Raw genomic sequence first — 22818 nt, forward strand, 5'->3', positions numbered from 1 at the left:
GAATCAAACTACTTGACAATGAACAATAAATTGTTTTTAGAAGCCTGATAATATTACGGAATTTAAGCATGGGAAATAAAATACATAAAAACCCAAGAAGATTGAGAATTTGTCAGTGTTTACTCAGTGGTTCTTAAAAATAGACTATGAACAAAAGCATCTGCCATTCAAAACAGAGTATTTTTAGATGTGCATATAACTCCAGTTATTCACTCTCATTCTTAATTTCGATGCTTATGAAAAGCTGCACTATGTTTAATTTGATACCAGGCAAGTGTGTTCATGAACACAGCACTCCCTCTCTTCAAGGTCTTTGGCTCCCTTCAGTTATAGAATCATAGAACAGTCTGGATTGGAAAGGACCTTAAACATCATCTAGTTCAACCCCCCTGCCATGGGCAGGGACACCCTCCACTAGCCCAGGTTACTCAAAGCCCCGTCCAACCTGGCCTTGAACACTGCCAGGAAGGGGGCAGCCACAGCTGCTCTGCACAACCTGTGCCAGTGTCTCACCACCCTCACAGGGAAGAATTTCTTCCTTATATCTAATCTAAGTCTACACTCTTCCAGTTTAAAACCGTTACCCCTCGTCCTATTCCTACACTCCCTGATGCAGAGTCCCTCCCCATCTTTCCTGTAGCCCACTTTAAGTACCAGAAGGCTGCTATAAGGTCTCCCCAGAGCCTTCTCTTCTCCAGGCTGAACATCCCCAACTCTCTCAGCCTGTCCTCACAGGGGAGGTGCTCCAGCCCCTGATCATCTTTGTGGCCTCCTCTGGACCCACCTGAGCAGGTCCATGTCCTTCTTATGTTGGGGGCCCCAGAGCTGGACACAGCACTGCAGGGGGGGTCTCAAGAGAGCAGAGTAGAGGGGGAGAATCCCCTTCCTCAACCTGGTGGCCACACTGCTCTAGATGCAGCCCAGAACACGGTTGGCTTTCTGGGCTGCAAGTGCACATTGGCAGGTCATGTTGAGCTTCTTGTCAACCAACATCCCCAACTCCTTCTCTGCAGGGCTGCTCTCAATCCACTCATCATCCAGCCTGTATTTGTGCTTGGGATTGCCTTGACCCATGTGCAGGACCTTGCACTTGGCCTTGTTGAACTTCCTGACATTCACACGGGCCCACCTCTCCAGCCTGTCAAGGTACTTCCAGGCATGCACAGAAAAACATTTACCACTTTTATTCAAACTGTATTTATTCTGTGGGTTAATGCAAGCTTTCAAATTTCTAAAGCTGTGAATCTATTACCTTTTATATGACTCCCAAGTAAACATTACAGAAAAAGAACATGACAAAAAATCAATGTTTGTCTAACCGTCCTTTCTGGGAAGTTAAAAACTAACTGATCTATTTGTTCGAAGGGTTTTTGAAGAGATCAATTTAGTCATAATCTACCAAACACATGATGTAAAGCAGTGTCCCTGCTAAACAGTGTATAGCAAAATTACTGCAAACTGTTAATACTCCTTCATTTAAGAAGGGAGACACACAGTCTGAATATTTCCTCTATGCTGTGGATAAAATACAACTAATTCTTAAAGCCTTCTCTATTTTTCTAATTGACAGAATGCTTATCTGACATCTTCAATGGGATTTTACTGCACTGGACACAAAAAGGGGTATTTCCATGCAACTTTCAAGCTAGATAACAGATGGCTTCAGAATGCTAATGCTTGAAGAAAGATGACTAAGTTTTGATACTGCTTAAGCACTTTTAAACTTTATTTTCAACTTAACTTTACAGATGATCTAGCACACAGAAAGCAGAGGAGAAGGGAGAAATGTTTTATCTATTTATATTCTTCAACAGCAGTCTATAGCAATAACTCATCTCTTCAGCACATGATAAATCTCCAGAAAAATGGAATAAAAGACTATGAAAGATCTTTATAAAAACTCCAGATATTAAAGCATTACTCAGGAAGGGGAATAGCCTAGAGAATTGCTAGCAATATTAAAATATAGTCAGATCATGGAAATTAATGAAAAAATAGAAGGAAAAGCAATGAAAAAGAAATTAAAACATAATTGTATTAAATTAAATGTTTTTCTTTTCAATCTTCAAAGAGTTAAACACTTATATAATATCTTCTAGAATTTCCAAACGCTGAAAAATAGTATAATTCATAACTGTCCTAACAGCAATGACTTTTTTATTATACGTGGTGTAGCTGGGAACTTGAACATAAGATTACTAATTGTCAACCCAATGAGAGGACCTTCAAAAATAGCTGCGGATTCACATTTGACCGTAAATCCCTTCAGTTCATTACAGCCTTCTAAATGTAACACGTACTATGCAGAAATAGCTCCAAAGTTGAAGCTGTTTCAGTATTTTGAGTCACTCAAAAAGCGTATCTATAAAGAAAGCCCAAACTTTTTGTTGTCCAAATAAAAATTTTACTATGTAGCAATTAAACCACCAATCTCCTCTAGATTTTCATTTCCTCTCCCATATCATGTGCTTACTACATCTTCTTCCCTATCCATATTTGCTATCATTTTATTCACCTCTTTAGGCTAATTTCCTAAGAAAATGGGTCTTTCCCATTTCCCCAATGTCTACCATGTCTTTCCTCCCCCCCTTGAAAATTCTTCTAGCCCTTGACAGAAATGTAAAGATCTCAAAGACAAAAATTCTTACAAGGTTCATGAAATTTAACACCTGGAGAGAGGAGACCCCAATTACAGCTCTTCCCAAAAGCCCTGAGGAAGGGAGGCTGTGCGTGTAAATCCATAAACTAACACCTATATGAACCCATTTACTAACACCTACATGAGCCCCTTAACCAGCCATCGCATGCTCCCTTTGCCCAGGTGAAGGAGTAGAGGATGGGAGGGGAGCCTCATGCGTGGCAGTGAGGGAATGGGCATCAGCAGAGGGGAGAAGCTACATACAGTGGGAAAAAGGCAAAACAGGTGGGAGATACAGTGGGAAAATGAGTGTTTAGCAACAGCTAGGAAAGAGCCCAGGGTTACATCACACAAGAGAAAGGGGCCTGCGGTTAGTGAAACGAAGCGGTGCAGACCTCAAACCACCATGAAGCCAGGTTCCCACATTGCCAGTGCTCATCAGTCTTCTTTCACCCTCCCCTGTATTTACAATATTTGAAGACCAAATTTTAGCAGTCCAAAACCCTATGCAATGTTCCTCAAACAGTGAATGTGAAGGTGTTTTATATTTCCCTCCTGAACACACAGGATATTCACAGGTGAGCTCATCCAGCTTTCTCTACTATGGCAATTAGAAATGCATTTTAGCAAAGTCCAAGCATATCCTAAATCTCAACATCCAAAGAGATTAAAGAACAACACAGAAAATCCAGCTAGCTTCCAACCCACAACAATAAATAAATAAATACATTCCAGCTGTTCTGAGAGCTATAAGCAAAGCAAATATTTAGAAATGTTAGGAATAATGAAAAGGGGAACAATAAATCTACAAAGCTGAAAATAATGGATGAAACTATTAAAAAGGGATTCTGTCAGTCAGGTGAGTGAATGGTTTATATAAACAGGCAAATGTAAGGCTAGTTTTAAAACAAATAGTTTGAAATTATTCCAAAATCCTTTGATGAAAAGGCAGTATAGAAATTTATGGGTGAAGAATACTTTAATCATTATATAGGAACTTTATACTTGATTTTCAAATACATATACAGATCTTCTGTCAAACGATTTGCATGCATAAATATGAATTTGTATCTATACTAAGCTATTTGTGTTTTCATAAACAAATTTACATTTATCATAAATACACACACAAATCAAGAGCTATAACAAAGATATTACAGGGGAAAAATACTTTCCTGTTCTTTGGTCACTGTTTTTTTCATTTTGATCTTTAAAACTATTCACAGACTAAACATAACTGATGTTAATGGAGATAACCCAGGTCCAGCATTTGTCATACCTATGAAGAAATATGACGGTAGTTCTAAAATTATGTAGGTGCCAGATGCAAAGATTCTGTATCAAAATAATCAAATAATACTAAACATTTTTCATATAATAAATATCCTAAGCAGTTCAGTCTTAGATCAATGACTATTTTATACAGTGTCAGCATGGACAAAACCAAATCTGATTATATAATCAGTGATTCCAATTACCTGGAATGGCTTCATGGGCTGTCAAAACCACACTTATAATAGGATTTTTAGCTCCTGAAACCTGTTCAGTCTCCTTAGTTGATGGAGTTTTCTCTGTTTTCTGAACTCTGGGCCTCTTTGGAGTTTTCTCTCGCTCATCTTCCTTCCTGTCAAGGTCAACGTCACAATCATTACCTAAAGAGCAAACATCAAAAAGAATGTAACTATGTACAAAAGAAATGCAGGTAACAGTCACTAGCACTATAAGAAAGAATTAGGAGAAAATTAATGCTACTGTAGAAAGAAATACATGTTATCAAAACAAGATATGCTGCATGACCCCCTAAAGGGGAACTTTTTCTTCTAGGTAATAAAACTAGTGTGATACAAATAGAGAAAACAGACAAAACAAAGAAAAAATAAAAAATTTTTAAATGGAATCTCAGAAACATTTCTGTTTCTAAATTATCTTGACATTATTGTGGATTTTTGTGAAAATTCTACAAACTTTGTAGAATTTCTTATGATTTCACCATTAATGAACAAATTATTTTTCTCCTATCCATATATGTAATTGTTCTGATGACTTTAGGATTACTTCTCCTACTACTGGATTCATTATCCATCTTATTTAATGGAAAGTCTTCCAACAGCCCCTCTGAATTACACTTTTTTCCCCCCACTGTTACTGTGAATCAATAGCCAGAAACATACTTTTCTTTTTCAGTGTTGATTCAAGAATAATTAAGGTTCAAAACAGTTCTTTGGTTCAACCTAACTCCTGACATGTAATTCTTCATTTTGAAGGCATGTACGTCTAAAACATTCCCTAGCTGTTGCTGTTCAGAATGTCTTCAGCCTTTTAAACTGCATAACTTTTGGACCTGTTAACTAGAAAGCAATGCAATAGTTGCAATCAAAACACTCATCTGAAATAAGAATAAATAATAAGTAATCAGCTAAATTGTTCCTTGAAGCTATTTCTTCCTTAAAGCAAGTGAGGAATTCCTTATTGAAATTCTAAAAAAAAAAAATAAAAATTCTTACATATAAAGAATAAGTAGCATAAAGAATAAAACCAGACAGGTGCATGTTTATACCAACAATTTTTTTTTATATTAGATGAAGTGGTAGAAAATGCAGTCTAGAGAAAATAAACTTGGCAAATTAAGGCATTATGCAAACGTTCCAGAGGTAATGACTAAGGAAAGCAAAAACTGATGGAAGAAAATTATAAATTAACGCAGTGAATTTATTTTTTTTCCACTGAATCTAAAGCTGCTGACACAATATGCAGAATAAGTCATCCACTGTATATTCATAACATGCTGTAGCTGCTCTACTGAGATAGGGAAACAATATATAAATAAAAACCAGTAACATCAAAGCTGTGGTGTGTCTAAAGTTGTTTATGACATGCAAATAGCAAAAGCAGTGGAAAGATATGCTACATGGAAATTGCTGTGTTTTAATTTCAGTAATATTTTGTTAATATTCAACTGAGATTCAAACAAGTCTGTCTCCCATGGTCTTACCTTAATGGAACAAAGGGTTAAAGAGTGCTGGCTGTTCCTTAAAAAAATGAAAGAAACAAGCACAAACTGAAGTAGCATAGTTAGGACTGATCATGTAACTATCACCTGGATAAACTGCAAGCTCTTTACTAGATAGAAAACCAGAAGGAAACAAGGTATGTAGGAATTAAGTTTAGATTTCTCTGAGGAAGAAATGTGTATATTGACACCAGTTGATGACTTGATGCCAATCTGTAAATCTGAAATTCATATTTACAATACCTAGAATGAGCAACAACCACATAGCAAACTGAATTCAAACACAGTTAGCAAAGCCATCTTTCTATGGAGTCACATTAGCAATGTTTTCGCTCTAACATCCAGTTTCTAGATTACAGAAAATTATGCTCTGCCTTGAAAGCCCTCTGCTTTTCAGTGCCTGCTAATGATTTCATTAGATAAATTCGTTGATATATGCTTCTTCTCAACTACCTTTTTCTCTGTAGATTTCTATGATTTTGGAAAATATTGCCGTTTTATAGGTATAAAGGGTCTCATTATGTCCCCATTTAAGTCCTTAATATAGTTGTAAATTATTGATTGATATTAAAACTACATATGTCTAACACCGACATTTCTCTGCAATACTTCAAAGGGATACTTGAGCATAAAGAAATATTCCCTTCGACCAGAAAGTGCTTGTGCAGTGTTTTCTTTTGGCGTGATGAAGGGGGGTGGAAGGAAACAAACATTTTTCCACATTTCCTTCATGAAACAGCCTCTGTTAATTTATTAACAACAATAAAAGGAATCATCACAAATTTCAGAGTAGGACCAGGCCAAGAACAGAAGAAAGTCTTCTCATAAAGAATCAGAATGCACAAAGAATGTAAGGTGCTTATTAAATTGTGTTTCCCTGAGGCTACTTCACATACTGTTAAATAACAAATATAAAAATTAATTGGGTTAATTACTCTGCTTTTGTTCAGTGGACAGTAGGAGTCAGTGATAGTATCAGGGGAAAACAAAAAAAAAAGATTTGATATACCTGTGGATCAAACTCTAAGTCATTTTTTGCATGTTTTAGCTAAAAGAAATTCAGAACTATAGACGAAAGGAAAGCTTGAGATCACATAATGAATTCCTAGTAGGCATATGAATAGAATCCAAGCACCCTACTCCTAAATCCTCCTTTCTGACCATTACAAAGTAAGAGTTAGTTTAATGAGGAAATAAAGTGGTTGAAACCAAACGACAAAACCATTTTACTGTCTTTTCATGCTCTTCCTATTAACCTGTAACTCTATTAACTTTTCAATATTGGAATTCTACTAAAAAACAGAAAAGGACAAACCACAGACTTGAGTTTGTTAGTGATCCACACTAATGAATAACTATTACCACAGTAACAAGCTAACAAATGTTTCATGTTGTTTTTCTTTTCTAATGTGCCTCTATCAGGCAGATCAATTTGCTAGGTCCTTCAGTTTGACCAAGGGTAAAAGCTGTGGAAAAGAACAGACATGTTACAATAAATATAATTGACTCCCTGCTTTCAAAACAGAACTCCAAAAATGCTATTTAAAAAAAAAATTAAAATAACGTACAGAATTGCAATATAAAAATATTTCTTTATTAAAATGCTGCTATTTCATATGCATAGAAACCTTGTACATGGATGCTAAGTACTAAATACTAAGACTATTGCCATGAGAAAATGTTTTTCTTAAGAAACCCAAAGCAGGTAAGTACTTCAAACAAAGGACTGAATCTCAATTTTCATCTCCTCAGTATGAGCTCAGAACATCCAACAGCTAACAGGAGGACTACATTCAGTATTTGCAAAGATCTGAGGAAGGTGTTGAGTGCCATGCAAATTCCATTAAAAAAAACCCCACATATATTGGCCAAAAACAGGCAAGCGAGAAAATTCAAGTGATTTGCTGATCATACATCTTCAACTAGTGCTGAATATTTGTATGAATATTTTCAATACTCACATGATACATGAAAAAAAAAAATTGTCTCCTCTCTACAGAGTGGTCAAGTTCTGATACTTCAACATTAAAATTTATTCACTGATCTGATGCATGTTGACGGCAGTAGCCCCATTCTTCCCCTTTCTGAGAGGAACAAGCATCTTCCAGAAACGATTTCTTGATATCACGTGCAGCTGGGGCTGCACATTTTGCCAGTACTTTTTGTATATAACTATTTCATAGTCTGTGTGTAACCTGGAAGAGATTTAAAAAAAAACCCAAAACCAACACTCCCCATCAACTCACCAAACTAAAAAAACCCTTAACTCTCAATGACAGCTGCTTTCATCCTGAACTCTCTCTATACCATGAACTAGAAGGTGTGCTTTAGGAAAGGATTAAGAGGGAGACAAAAGCATGTTTTAATGAAAAACAAGAACTTCAGTTTTGACCACAAGGCTCAAACTGCCTTTCCATAATATGGGACCATCCCATCAGTAATTTAGTTGTGTTCCTGGAATAAATTACTTAAGTGTAACATTGTGGATTAGAGTGTCAAAATAAGTGTTTTGTCTCTCACAACTAGGACAATTCAAGAATTATAAAGGAACACTCATAAGTGATTTTAAGACCATTTATGAGAAAATGGGAGTATATGCAACTTAGAATAGCTAAGAGAAGTTTCTCTAAGTGGTAAGGGTCTTTGCTTGCTCCTAAACAGATTTATTTAGACAAACTGCCTCACTTTGCATCTCCCTTGCTAAGCAGGCAGCTTAACACTTTGTCAGCTGGCACTTCGATTCAACAGACGAATAAACTGACCTTCCCTATCTAGCGACAGGCATTTTAAATGCCTGCTTCTGTTTGTGCAAGAAATACAACACCGTGCCTGTGCCTTCTAACACGTTTAAGAAACGGCCGTGTCTGTGTTGATGAGTAAAGCTACTGTCAACTCTGAATGAATCACTGCTTTCAGAGTCCCATCGAACTACATTGTTCATCTGTCCCATGATTCTATTTGAGTCATTAATTGAAGGTATTGCTCTCTGCATTCATAATTGGACATACGACATTTTGCAGGCACAGCTACACATCCTTAATTGGCATGTTTTTAAACTAGTCTTCATTCAAATTTCTATTTTTTTATCCCCTAAAAGATGGTGGTATTTCACAGTAGCAAGAGAGCAGGTTGAAAAACACAAGGAAACTGGCCATTCAAAATGAACACATGTAAGTGCTTCTCCTGCAGAGACTGATACACTACTCGCGGAAAGAATTCACTTAAATTAAAATCCAGCTGATAGTCAAGCCATTTTAAACTAAGGCCAGAAGTGTCATCTTTAAGAATTATGCAGGCTCCTAATTCAGTAGGAATGAATGGTTCACTCTAGAGAAGAGAATCTGTACGCTGCTATAATGTGTTTTCCACCCAAATCCCATTCTCCAGCCATCAAATGTCCTCTCTTCTACCTGACAGAGATTCAGGTATGCTGCAGTGCAAGAGAGAGATGGTGGTTAAAATAATTACCTGTTGTCTATCTCTCAAAACAAGTGAGCTTAGAGGCAGCTGTTGGGGAACTGATCCAATCCAGCAACAGCCAAAATCCCCAAACCCATCCCATCCCAGCAGCAGAGGCTGAAGCAGCTCCATTTTCTGGCTGGGAGCAGACACTGTGAAGACACGTGACTGTTCAGGAAGAATCTCAACTCTTCTAGTTTTGTCTTAAAACAAAAAGAATGGATGGCAGTACCATCAGCCAGCCAGATCCAAATCATTAGCCAAAACCATCAATTTGGTTTAACCAAATAAAACCAGATGTAGGTGTACACACAGCTCTACTTAAATCACAGCAAGTTTCTTAGACAAATAAGCCCTCTGTTAAAAAAATATATTTACTAAGAATGTGCATGGGGGATTTATACGCACAATAGATATTTTTTAATTCTGTGCATAAAATTAATACTTTTTTCTTGCTGTTTTAGTGAATGGGCCCACAAGGTGAAGGCAATCATTATGCATCAAAGGATTAAATTAGATACACTGAGGATGTCAGTAACCAGGTAAATCTTGGTGACTCCTGAAAGAGTGAGAGAACTATCAATGAGACACTGATGTCTGAGAGGTCAATGTGGATCACTAATCACAGAAGCAAAGAACAGCGGAGCCCTATTACATCCACCAATTATTCCTCTAACCAATACATATTACAATTTCAATAGAGTTTTATAGTGATTTACTAATTGTAATTTTAAATGTCCAATATGATAAGGATTTCAACACTTCCCTTGTGGATCTATAAAAGACAGCAAAACATTTTATTCCTTGGAAACCTTTCCTAAGGTTTCAACTTCAGCTCAAAACATGTATTATGCTTCTCTCAATAAATAATATCACACAGATCTTTTCAATATTTATATGTTTAGCGTATTTTAGCAATAGCTAAAACATTAGCGTGTTATCAACATTATTTTGGTCACAAATCTAAAACATTGCATCATATGAGCTGCTATGAAGAAAATTAACTCCACCCCAGCCAGACCCAGTGCAAAGTGAAAACATACTTGATTGTTAATCAATAATTCATTAATATATTAATAATTAATATTAATTATAGAAAAATCCCAGAAGCATTAGAAAAATAAACAAAAGTCATTTAAAGTTGGAAAGACAGACAAAAATGGGGAAAAAACCAACCCATGGGTATTAGGCAAAAGGTCAAAGACTAAGGGAGAAGAACTAGCAGTCAAAGTTCCTTATGATTTTTAGCCATCTACTCTGAACTACTGTGTCTGAAATGAGAGAAGAGATATTGTAACTCTGGAAGGTTTAAAGACCGACAATAAAATTCTCCATTTAGCTCTCAGAACTTCAGCAGTAATCTCACCAGATTAGAAGTTTCAGTAATCCTTTTCTCATATGCACCAAAATAAGTGTGATTTCAATAAGTTTTTATCTCAGACATAGTTTAGTCTAGAAAATGTTGGCACCAAGCACATCTGCTCAAATAAGTGAAATCTCGGTTGAACATTATACACACACAAAAAAAAGGAGACACAAAATAAATTCCTGGTGTAATACTTATGTACTATGTGCTGAGACAGATACAGTACTGTGTGTGATACATTCAGATTCAACACCATTTGATGACAGTGAAGTTAGAGAATGATCTCTCAATAATCAGTAACTGGTGACAGAATAACCTGGAATTAAACCAGATTAAGGCACCCACAAGCTACATTTCTAAATTGCCACTATAGACAGAGCTCTAGTTAACACAGTCAGTGGAGCCTACAAGCAATTCAGCTAACCCTATGCCACTCCACAGGCTCGCCTCGAGTACTGACTTGATCTTTGCAGAGTATAATTAAAGCTTAGAAAACCTAAACACATATATGCAGACAGATGCTAATGTGGAACAGACTCCCATCTACAGTGACAATAAATGCAAAGCAAAGCACATAAAGAAAAAAACTGTACTGATAAAACAATAGGCTCTAAATTGACTCTTACAACACAGGAAAGATGTGGCTGTCTTTCTAAATAGTTCCCTGAAAACATAAATTCAATACTCAGCAGTAGTCAGCAAATCAAACATAATCTGAGGAATCATCAAAAAAAAGAGTAGAACAGAAAAAAAAAATTATGCCATGGTATAAACCAGGGATGCTCTTGTGTCTTGAACACCACTTGTAGTTCTGGTCCTCCATTTCAGAACAGTTCCAGCAGAGTTGCTAAGACTGACCAGATGCATAAACAATTTCCATATAGTCTAGTTAGCCTGTTACTTAAGACTCAGACGGGACAAGAATATTCTAAATGCAAATATGAAGATTTCTAAATTATTAACCTTATGCAAGAGGTTATACAGAACTATTATTCCCCACTTCCCAGAGTTACAGAGTAAGATGGCACCCAATGAAATGAGCAGCATCGGGTTTAAGAAACAAGCAGAAGTACCACTATTTCACAGACTGTGTAATAATGCACTTAAACTCAGTAACACAGAACATACTGAAAACTGGAAAAACAGACAGCTTTGTAATCCACTTAGATAAATTAATGAGTTTTAACAGCTTTCAGGTGCCAATGATATGGGTGAAACCTCTAGTTCAGTGACTCTGTCAACAACTTTGACTACTAAAAATCTTGGGGCATTTGGGTATGTATTTTTCTTAATTTTTAAGTTATGAAAAGGTCCTCGTGAAATTACATGAACAGATAAAAATACATTTATAATTTCATTATTTGCTTGCTTTTTCAATTTTAGACTTTTTTGTTCACATTTAGAATCACTCATCACCCTCAAAACTTTCTTCTTAATGAAAACTGAGTCTGATAATAATTCAACTCCAAGAGCTCAAATTGTAAAGAACATGTTTTCTGAGCCTGTAAAGCAACACAAGTATGAGAAACAATCCTAGGCATAGGCCATACTGTTCTTGTGCACTCCTCAGAAAGTTTCGAGCTACTCAGTGTAATCACATTTTCTTAATAATAATGTGAATGCTACTTTCATCTACGTAATCAGAAACTGAAAAGTTGTCCCAGAGCAGTTCATACGGTAAAGTCAGAAATGAAAAGTTTTCCTGTGATGGAACAGTAATCGGTAGATGGCTAAAGACTTAATTTCCCTGATGTATTCCAAGGCAGAATTATTCCTTCAGGATAAAAACAGTCCCAAATAATTTCACAGTTTGCAGTCAAGGTAGGAAGCTTTGGGTTGGAGACATTCCAGCTGCATTAGTCACTAACAACTGGAAGCCCTTATTATTTGCTGCTCAAGAATGACTGTCTTTGATTGACTGCTTTGTTTTTGCCAGAGAATAAATAAAAAATGTTTCATCTGCCCAAAATTTAGGCTATTTTCTTTTTAAAGAAAGAAAAGGATGAGCAATTTACTTGGAAAAATCTAGTGTGTTTTGCAGGAAAACAGATCAAGATACAGTTTAGGAGCTCTAATGAGCTAACAGGTCAAGAACACTTAATTTGAGTTTATACTCTGACATGAGATTTGACTTTTAAAGGACATTAGAAAAGGCAACATTGCCGAAATAATGCAAATGTTAACATCATACCTAGTACATACAAACAGCAAAGGGCATGGACATTTGTGATGTCAGAGATGAAACAGCTGGAGTAAAGATCACTATGTATAGTTGTAAAATCCTACCACTGATGATAGTAAAAAAATAACCATGTACTTTATCAAAGCAAGAGTTTCTGTTCTCTGTCAACATATTCTAAGCCCATTTTAATTAGTCTTTGTCACAGCAGTTAAATGCTACATCTCACTGAAAGTATAATAGTCATACTAGTTGTGTATTATAATGACAGACTGGACACAAAAGGGTAACAGAAAACTGAAGAAAAATCAATAGCAAATTTTGTCTACAATTAGAATCACCAGGATAACATGATAATCAACTACAGGAAAAGCAAAAAAACTTAATTTTAATGCAAACATAAAACTCACAGTTAGATAGATTTATAGAGTTAGATAGATTTAGAGTTAGATAACTTGGACAAATGTGTTACTTTGTATGCATGTGACATCCACCTTTGAGCAAAGTTAAATATGCAGTTGAACTAGATGATTGTTGTAGGTCCCTTTCAACTCTTGTCTCCCTCTCGTCTCCCTCTCCTCCGCCTCTCCTCTCCCCTCCCTCTCCCTCTCCCTCTCCCTCTCCCTCTCCCTCTCCCTCTCCCTCTCCCTCTCCCTCTCCCTCTCCCTCTCCCTCTCTGTTGTCTTTTTAAACAGGCTTCCTAGTGAGGCGGTCAATGCCCCAAGCTTGTCAGTGTTTAAAAGGCATTTGGACAATGCCCTTAACAACATGCTTTAACTTTTGGTCAGTCCTAAAGTAGTCAGGCAATTGGACTAGATGATCATTGTAGGTCCCTTCTAACTGAAAATACCCTGTTCTGTTCGATTCTATTTATTGTAACACTTTGAGAGGCTGAATATATTCAAAGCAATCTTAAAGCAAAATTTAAAACAACAAACTCTCATACTCCAGAGACAGTCATTCACATGAAGTTTTGTAAAATAGAAGAGGTGAGTTTGGCATTATTTTTTATACAGCAAAACACACTATCCGGAAAAGCAGTCCTTAAATCTATCAAAAGAACAGGACAGAACTGAGGTTTCCCAAGTCACAGGATAGAAACACCTGCACAGGATCAGCCTTCCTCACCTATGTGTGATAGTTACCACATACCACTTCTCGCTGGAAAACTGTAATCCTCTTTTTGAGAAACTGAACAGTTGCTTATGCAAAGGAAGCACTTCAGGGAGTTTAAGATAATCATTAGAGCAATAAACATTTTGACCTTTTTGAAAAAAATTAAAATACTTTGTGTGATTTTATTCTGTTTTGCTTCAACATGCTTTTTGTCATAAAAGAAACAGACAATTCCATTCCATTTAAAATTAACACTGGGGATTACAAGTTGTTACCAGCCAGGTCACAGAATGGAAATAGAGTTTCACAACATGCTTCAGGTATTTCTGACAGATATTTTCTTACCTCCATCTCCGTCTTCCTCTCCTTCATTTAAAACAATAATGCAGATATGTTTCCTCAGCTGACGTGTGTTGGAGAACTTCCGATTGCATTTCTTACATTCCAAGCTGCCTGGTGAGACTTCAGACAGTTCTGGTCCTTCTTCTGTCCCAGGTGGAGTTTCTTCATTTGGAGCAGGGTTATTTTCTGCCACATCTTCATCCACACAAAACTTCTTAGTAGAGCCTTTTGGTCTGCCCCTTTTCCTCTTCACTACAAGAAGCTCTAGAAAAAAAAAGTCAAATTTAGAAAGAAGCTATAATTAAATTCCACAGCTGATTAGCTAATATCCATATGATCTTTGAAAAACAGGAATATTAAATGAAGTTTGAGAGCCTCTACCCCTAAAGCTTAAAAAAAGCTTAGCTTCACACAAACTTATTTTTAAGCAGTGGTATTTGCTGGCATTTCTGCTAGCTGCAAAGCAATAACATTTGTGTTACTGAGATTGGCAGATGTCAAAGTGCCACAGTTTTACAGAAATTGCACTGCAAACACTCTTTTAGATTGTTGTATAACTGTCTCAGCATGCATATTCTACAAAGTTGCTCCGCTGCGTTCTCACACTCTACAAAAAGCCTTTTTAATTTAAATAACTCTCAAAGAAATTGCTTAAGTATTGAGATGTATTAAAGAAAACCAGTTTCTCTTTTAAAACCAAAAGTTCATTGTCCTTTGAATAAATTAAACAATTACTTTCAAATGTTTCCTGTGGTTCTTTTTAGCTCTTTCTAGCCAACAGTTGGTATAAAAAATTGTTGACAACAAATAAATTCCAGAAATCATGCAAAAAAATGTTTCCTTAATGAGCGTTTCAAATAATTAAAATCAGAAGTCATCCATGATTCTTAATAAATACAACATAACTCTACATTTCTGTCTTTCTGTAGAGAAAACACTGATAAAATCAATGAGACGTAGTGAACACAGAAATGCGTGACAACATAAAAAACTTCACACTTGTATTTCCTGCTTAAGATTTCGCTCATCACTGCTGTAGCTACTTCAAAAGCCAACTTGTTATTATCCATTCATGGATGTAACTATTAACTTCATTGACCAAACCAATTAGATCTCAAGAAAACTTTCAGTCAACAAAAGCAGATACTCAGAGGTAAGGAGGGAAATTTCCAGAGAGTGACCAAGTTATTATAGGATATTTCATCGTAGCTATAAGTTACCTCTATCTAATAGTTTAATACAATGAGAAGAATCAGTCTCTATCAGTCTCTATCTTTCATGTTCATCTCAGGGGTTGCTTGCTTGTTTTTTTACTTCTTTAGAGTGCTTCGTGAGGAATTATCTGATTGTCATTGTATAAATTTTAGTTATTTACTTTGAACTTGCTCTTCTGCAAGAAACTGTCACTTCACTAACAGCAAAACATGGTAGCATTTAAATGATTTTTTTGAGTCTGAGCAGACATCTGGTGAAGTATCATATCTACTCTGCACAGAAGGAAAAATTAGCATGCATCAAAAAGCATTTGACACTGTCCCACAAGAAATCCTTGTCTCTAAATTGGAGAGACATGGATTTGACGAATGGACCACTCGGTGGATAAGGAATTGGCTGAATGGTCACACTCAAACACTGGCAGTCAACAGCTCAATGTCCAAGTGCAGAGCAGTGACGAGTGGTGTTCCTCAGGGGTCAGTGTTGGGACCAGCACTGTTTATCATCTTTGTTGGTGACATGGACAGTGGGATCGAGTGCACCCTCAGCAAGTTTGCTTATGACCAAGCTGTGTGGTGCGGTCACACGCTGGAGGGAAGGGATGTGCCATCCAGAGGGACTTGGACAGGCTGGAGAGGTGGGCCTGTGTGAACCTCATGAAGTTCAACAAGGCCAAGTACAAAGTCCTGCACACGGGTGGAGGCAATCACAAACACAAATATAGGCTGGAAAATGAGTGGATTGAGAGCAGCCCTGCGGAGAATGACCTGGGGGTAGTAGCAGATGAAAAACTGAGTATGAGTCAGCAATGTGCACTCTTATGAAGACAGGGTGGGAGAGTTGGGGGTGTTCAGCCTAGAGAAGAAAAGGCTCCAGGAAGACCTTATAGCAGCCTTCCAGTACTTAAAGGGGGCTACAAAAAGGTGGGGAGGGACTCTCTATCAGGGAGTGTAATGATAGGATGAGGGGTAACAGTTTTAAACTGAAAAATCTTAGATTTTGGTTAGAGATAAGGAAGAAATTCTTTACTGTGAGGGTAGTGACACACTGGCACAGGTTGCCCAGAGACACTGTGGCTGCCCCCTCCCTGGCAGTGTTCAAGGCCAGGTTGGACGGGGCTTTGAGTAACCTGGGCTAGTGGAAGGTGTCCCTGCCCATGGCAGGGGGGTTGGAACTAGATGATCTTGAAGGTCCCTTCCAATCCAAACCATTCTCTGATTCTATGAAAACAGCTTGCCTGATGGTGTATGGAGAAACAGGACAGAGTCACGGTTCTTTCAGGCTTTCAGGATTCACTTTATCTAACGTTAGACACTTGACCTCTCAAATTAGTTAATGTTTGTCTTCTATACTGAAGGAATTGAGAAACTACTCTTCAAAGTGCAGTTCAGATCACGTAAGGCCTGAATCATCTCTGGATCCCAGGATGACTAAGATCCCAGTTTAAGACCCTTCAGTTACGTGAAGTGAATTCAGCTCTGAGAATTAAAAGGTAAAAGAGCTTGATACAGTCGTCATAATGGAAAAAAAACCCTGGAGTATAATGTGCATTAAAATGTGCTAAGTGAAATAGTACAGGCATGAAGCACCTGTCAGCTATCATCTTCGTATTATCAGAGACAGACAAAGGACTGGCACATACAAAAATTTTGCCAAGAACTCATGTTTTTAATGCTCAGGACAAAACAAACAAACCTAAATCTCATGCATGTTTCAGCTAATGGAAATCACAACAAAGAAGCCCCTTGAAGTTTTTTAATACCAATATGTTTCCAAATCTTGAGACTTGTGCAAAAATAAAAAAATAAAATTATTGTCAGAATTTCATACTTTAATTGTTGGTTTGGTGTTTTTGGTTTTTTGGGGGTTTTTTTGAATAGCACGGATGGGAGATGTATGAAATGTGTCTTCTGGGTTCTAAGAGAGAACAAAATGTGACTTATGCATAATTTGTATAACAGCAACATCTGCCTGGTACCCTTGGTTCTATACTCAATAAAAAAATTCTAACATCACCCTACGAAAACAGTTAGGACAAATAAACTCTAAATAGATTGTGACTTAACTATGGGAAAGTGGCGTGACTAAATAAAATTCAGCAGAGAGCATTGCCAATAAAATAACATTAGAGTAATAAACACATATTACTTGCCTAGCATTTTACTTGTTCACAGTACTTATAAAACCATTAATTTGTTACTCAGGCAGAACAAAGAGCTCCATTAACAACTCAGCATTCAAGTCTATACCAATTCTGGAGCAGCTACAGTGTTTACCAATACTCGAAGAGAAACTGTGCTTTCAAAGGACAAAAAGATGTTAATCAGCCAACAAGTACTAAAAGGAAGTTGCAATTTCTAAGACTGTCATTCATCAATCACTTCTCCTTTTAGTGACAATATCAAATTACTACAAAGAAGGGTCCACTGAGAAAAAAATTGCATATTATAAACTTTTAAAAGTTTTATCTGCTGCAGATTCCATAACAGGCACGAAAAAATTGATGCCTTGACAGAAGAACTCTCCAAATTCCTATATTCAACTGTGAAATGCCCTATTTTTTTAAACAGAACACAGTAAACAATTGAATAGGACTTCAGAACAGACTATGCTCTTCTCCGATCAATCTGTGTGACGGGAAAGAATAAATATTAAAGTATGTCTAGAATACAAGTTGAAATCTATGTGAAAATAATTTACCTTGACATTCTTACCAACAGCAGATGGCAAAGAGTTGGGCTACATAATCTGAAAAAGGTGGCACCGTATGATCAGATCAGATCATGAAGTGTTCACCAAGAATAATAAAAAAGGTAACTTATGAATATAACAACATATGAATGTTATATTTTACATAATTAGATTTGCAAAGTTATTTTCTTAAAAGCTGCATATGTCTAATTTCTGTTGCTTCAGATCATGATGGTAAATTACATACTAATGTCATAAATGTACAATGCATGCTTAACAACATACAATACAGACAGTGGAGATAGTCCCTGACACAAACGCAAAAAGTTTACAGAAGAGCCTTTTTACTAAGAGGAATAAGAATATGTCACAAAGTACCAGTCCCACTGTGCTCAGAAATACAATTTAGTGAAGGGATAACAGGAAACAAAGATTTAAGAAAGGAAGATGCATTCTGCATGCCTGAGAAATTCATTCTGTACAATTAAATAAAACTAGAATTGCATTTTAAAACTGTACATCTGATATTTATTCACAGAATCACAGAATCATCTAGGTTGGAAAGGGCCTTGAAGATCATCTAGTCCAACTGTTATTCATCTTCTTCTGATGCACTGTTAATTTTAAGTGTGTGAAATAATAATCTGGTGCAATTTTTCCTCACCAACCATCAGAGATATAGCAGCTACAGTTGAATACTATATGACCACTATTAGAAATATCTCCTTATGTTGATGAAGTTAATATAACTACTGAATTACTGCTGGTAAATAAATGAGGAAATATTAGATGCATATGTTAATGATAAAAAAATTATTTAAAGTATGGTATTAGAGTGCTTTTTATTCATAAGCATATAGTTTTTAAAATCCAGAAATCATAATGATTGGAAAATCCTAGTAGTTGTGATAAGTAAGAGGTTTGCCAACAATACAAATCCACTGCTCAGTAAGAGTCTAAAAGAGGATATAATTATGAAGTCTGAATTATTTTCAACACAGTGTAATATTAGAAGGGATTGAAATTATAACCAGTTAAAAATGGAATGAATGCAACTTCTTCCACTGCAGAGTAAAATTCTTCTGTATAACTAATTCAACCTTTGAATACCAGATTGCTTTATTTACCAGTGCCAGTATCAAAGCACAATACCAATGCCGCTTCCTTTTTGGACTAGAACTATTAACATTATCTGAATCACAACAAACAAGTTAGACAACTCAAAAAGCACGCCGCCATTCTTAAGCTCAAGACACACCCCATTCCATGGTGTCCTTGTTGCTTTCCACTGCTATTACACAATCTTCCCACTGCTATTACACAGCTCAAATTAAAGCTGTAGGAAGCAGACTTTGCTATACTTGACATTTAAAATTAATGGACCAATGTCATCATCCTCTATCACATGCTGAGTTTATCCACATCTGTCTTCTGATCTATTCTGCACTGAATGAAATTCAGGGAGGCAGTTGCACAGCGACCATTATAAAAACAAGCTATGTAAATCGTTTTATACACAATGCAGAATCATCACACCGCAGGTTTTATTAAAAATATAAATGACTTTGAAAATTACATTCTTCTTAATTTATGAATGTACCTTCTCCATCCTTGTTTACGTTTGTGGGTGTTGTTAGAGGTTGGAGTGGAATAATGATGTCATCCACATTGGTCCCTTCTTCTGTATGCTTCTCAGAGACATGAGACAATAGTTCGGATTGATTTGGTGAAAATAAGTTACAAAGTTTACACATGAAGATGGAATTGATCCCTGAAAAATAAGTTTGAAAATGAGGAGTTAATATTTCCAAATTTAAGTTGTTTATTTATATTACCACTAGTTGTTGAGATTTTGGTTCAGCTAACACAGTAACTACCAGTTAACTCAAAACACTTAAGAGACAGTAATGAGCTGAAATGAAGAATCTTACACCATTAAATGAAGACATTCATAATAAATGCCAAAATGAATTAATTTAAGAAATGGGTAAACTTCTACCCAGATCCTCACAGAGGAAAAAAATTTATTCTGGCTCAAATCCTAGAAATTTTCCAATGAGACCCAAAAGGAAGCAGGATAGATTAAGATCTTTTTTTTCCTTCCAGCCTCAGACAACATTACAATTTCGTATTTTTTCAAACATATGGTAAATTTATATAAGACATTAAGTCATTGTCCAGGTGCGCTGTCTATCACGTTGGTATAAATAAAAAACATTTTACCCTTTACAAAGCAGCTCTGAAATACAGCTGGGCTCCAAATCCTAATTTATGTTCACAGGCCTCACTGTTCTTTCCTACATGTACTTAAACTTTCTACTTCCCTCACCTAAGCAAGTCTAATTCTCAAATTACCTGTGTAAGTGCTGGAAATAAAAGAAGGAAGGAAGAATTAAATACCATAAAAAAAATAAAAGGAAACTTTTCCTTCACTATAGTAACATCTGTTAGAAAATAAATATATTTTATAAAAAATGTATGCTTTGATGTGTCATTTTTGCCTTACCATGTTACCACGAGCATACACAGTGAGTTAAAAACGTTAAGTACATGGTTTCAGGGGTCATTATCATTAGATGTGGCTCTGCCACTAATGAAAGACTGGGGAGGAAGGCCAAAACATCTGCAGTGCTATAGACCACAAAATGCTGCACCACACGACAGCTAAGCAATCACATTGTCTTCCTTTCTCCTTCTGGCCATTCACTTAAGAGCTGTACAAACACAGATTTTTCTTCTTTTATCCCAATATATGAAATAAAATATCAGGCCTCATCTTGACACATCTACACAGAGAAAAATGAGCAGGAATAGGAGGAAAATTTAAGGAGGGAAAAAGTCTTGCTCTCAAAACAAAATATGTCATATCAGCCTCAGAGGCAATGTTAACATTCACCGTTAACATTCACCATTAACAAAAACATCTAGTATTTCATATGCATTGACATACAAGTTCCTGTTTGTTCAAAAAAAACCCCCAATAAACTAAAAACCTTCAAAGCGGCAGCAAATGAAGAATTTTGTTAAAACTTCCCTTGATCAATGCTTTAAAAAGAAATTTTATAGAACTTTTTAGACAAAACTTCATGGGGTTTTTTTAATTCACAGGTAGTAGAGGTGTGATGTGAAAGCAAAACCACTAGAGAGTAAATAACAATAAAGAAGGGTTAATATAAAGTTAACAATTCAGAAAAAACAGAGCTAAAAAAAAGCTCACAAACTTTCGGCAGAGTTAATTCACAGGACTTTGCTTTCTAAAACTACTGTCATTTGTTTAATTTTTCAACAGTTCCTGCTCCCTTCAGTGTCCAATGAAACCTAACAACGTCCAGGAGCCAATTTTAACAGCATGCTTGTTCTTCAATTACATATATAAACTCCTGAACCAGAGATTGGTTTCTCCCTCCTCCTCCCTAAGGAAAATTAGGCACATACGTTCACGGAAATCAAAGTGGAACAACCAATGTTATTTGAGGTACAAACCAAACCACAGATTTGGCAGATAAGTACAGAAATAAAGTGATATTTTGTGAACTTTGGGATGAATCTGGGAAGAAGAGAACAGGGAAGCTGTATTTTGGGACATGTTTTCAAAACAAAGATCACTACCCCTATTCAACATTATTCCCCTCCCTTCATGACACACTAATTATACAGTTCACCCCACTCAAGAAAAATCCATCTTTAAAGTGTTCTGAATGGTAAGAACAGCAGAGCTAGCTCTCTTTTACAGTTATTTGCACCTGAAACTGTAACAAAAGCATCTTGATCTTCAGATATAATACAACTACCTCAAAACGGAAAGGCAAGAGTATGTCTTCATCTCTTTTAAAACATCTCTGAAAAACAACTCAAATACTGTTTCTGTTGTTTGAAATATACTCTATATTACACACACAAGCAGCTATGTAAAACGTCTAATACACTCAATGTGTTCTTAGAAGAGCATCCTGCTGTCTTGAGCACACACACATTTCTATTCTGATTGCAGTATGTTTATAATGGAACTGTTCCTTTGAATCAGTTTCTTTGAACTAGTTCTGCTCTAGTTAACATTATTTTCTTTTTTTAAAGTAAATGAAGCCTGTCATTGACCCAGTGATGACAACTGTTTTCTCTAAATGCACATTTAAGATTCACACTACAAAACCTATAAGCATTTACCTAAAGGTTTAACTAACAGCGAACATTGAAATTCCATTATTTAGTGGACACTTCCATTATGAGGTTTTATTTGCCACTGTTTCTGCTTCCTGACCTGCTAGCTGTTTTCCCTAAAAGTTCACACTCACTGCTTCATATCTCCTGTCTCCTCCTGCAACAGCTGTAATCAGTACTCACACACCACTTTATCTCTCACTTCTCCCAGTGAGGACTTGGAGATGGGAAGAAGAGCAAGAAGAATCTCCAAAAGTCTCTGTGGTTGTTTAAAGTCCACAATTACACAAACCATCAAACAGAAGTAAAGCTGGAACAAAACCAGAAGGGAACAGACCAGGTGGCAGAGAACAATGTGAGTGTTAGTGAAGGTGCAGAAAGCATCTGGAGAATACGCAGAAGATGCATGTTCTTTGCTCAGAGGAGAGATGGAAACAAAACTGAGTAAAGAAATTATTTTAGGAAGAATGACTGGAAATGGAGGTCAGATAGCAGAGGATACACTGTGCTGATCATGGGCCTAAACAACGAGTTTAGGAGTAAGCAAACAATAATTGATTAACCAGTTGCTAATTAGGTGGTGTAGTAATAGAGCAATGAATTATGGTCAATTAAGTGTAAAAATCAAATAAGCAATAAGTTAA

General features: G+C 36.4%; 1 protein-coding gene across 9 annotated transcripts in view; it reads right to left on the reverse strand.

Moving 5' to 3' along the window:
• ZFAT (zinc finger and AT-hook domain containing) overlaps window positions 1–22818 on the reverse strand; it is a 151407-nt gene that overhangs the window by 64614 nt on the left and 63975 nt on the right. For all 9 annotated transcript variants that reach the window (XM_074888332.1, XM_074888324.1, XM_074888348.1 and 6 more), the window contains 3 exons: window positions 19617–19787; window positions 14114–14374; window positions 4117–4290 (listed from right to left, as the gene is read on the reverse strand). In XM_074888332.1, coding sequence (XP_074744433.1) covers window positions 4117–4290; window positions 14114–14374; window positions 19617–19770 — 589 coding nt within the window. In that variant the 5' untranslated portion in view covers window positions 19771–19787. The remainder of the gene's footprint in view (window positions 1–4116; window positions 4291–14113; window positions 14375–19616; window positions 19788–22818) is intronic.

Source organism: Strix uralensis, chromosome 1 (assembly GCF_047716275.1).
Source record: "Strix uralensis isolate ZFMK-TIS-50842 chromosome 1, bStrUra1, whole genome shotgun sequence".
In the NCBI taxonomy this organism is placed as follows: Eukaryota; Metazoa; Chordata; class Aves; order Strigiformes; family Strigidae; genus Strix; species Strix uralensis.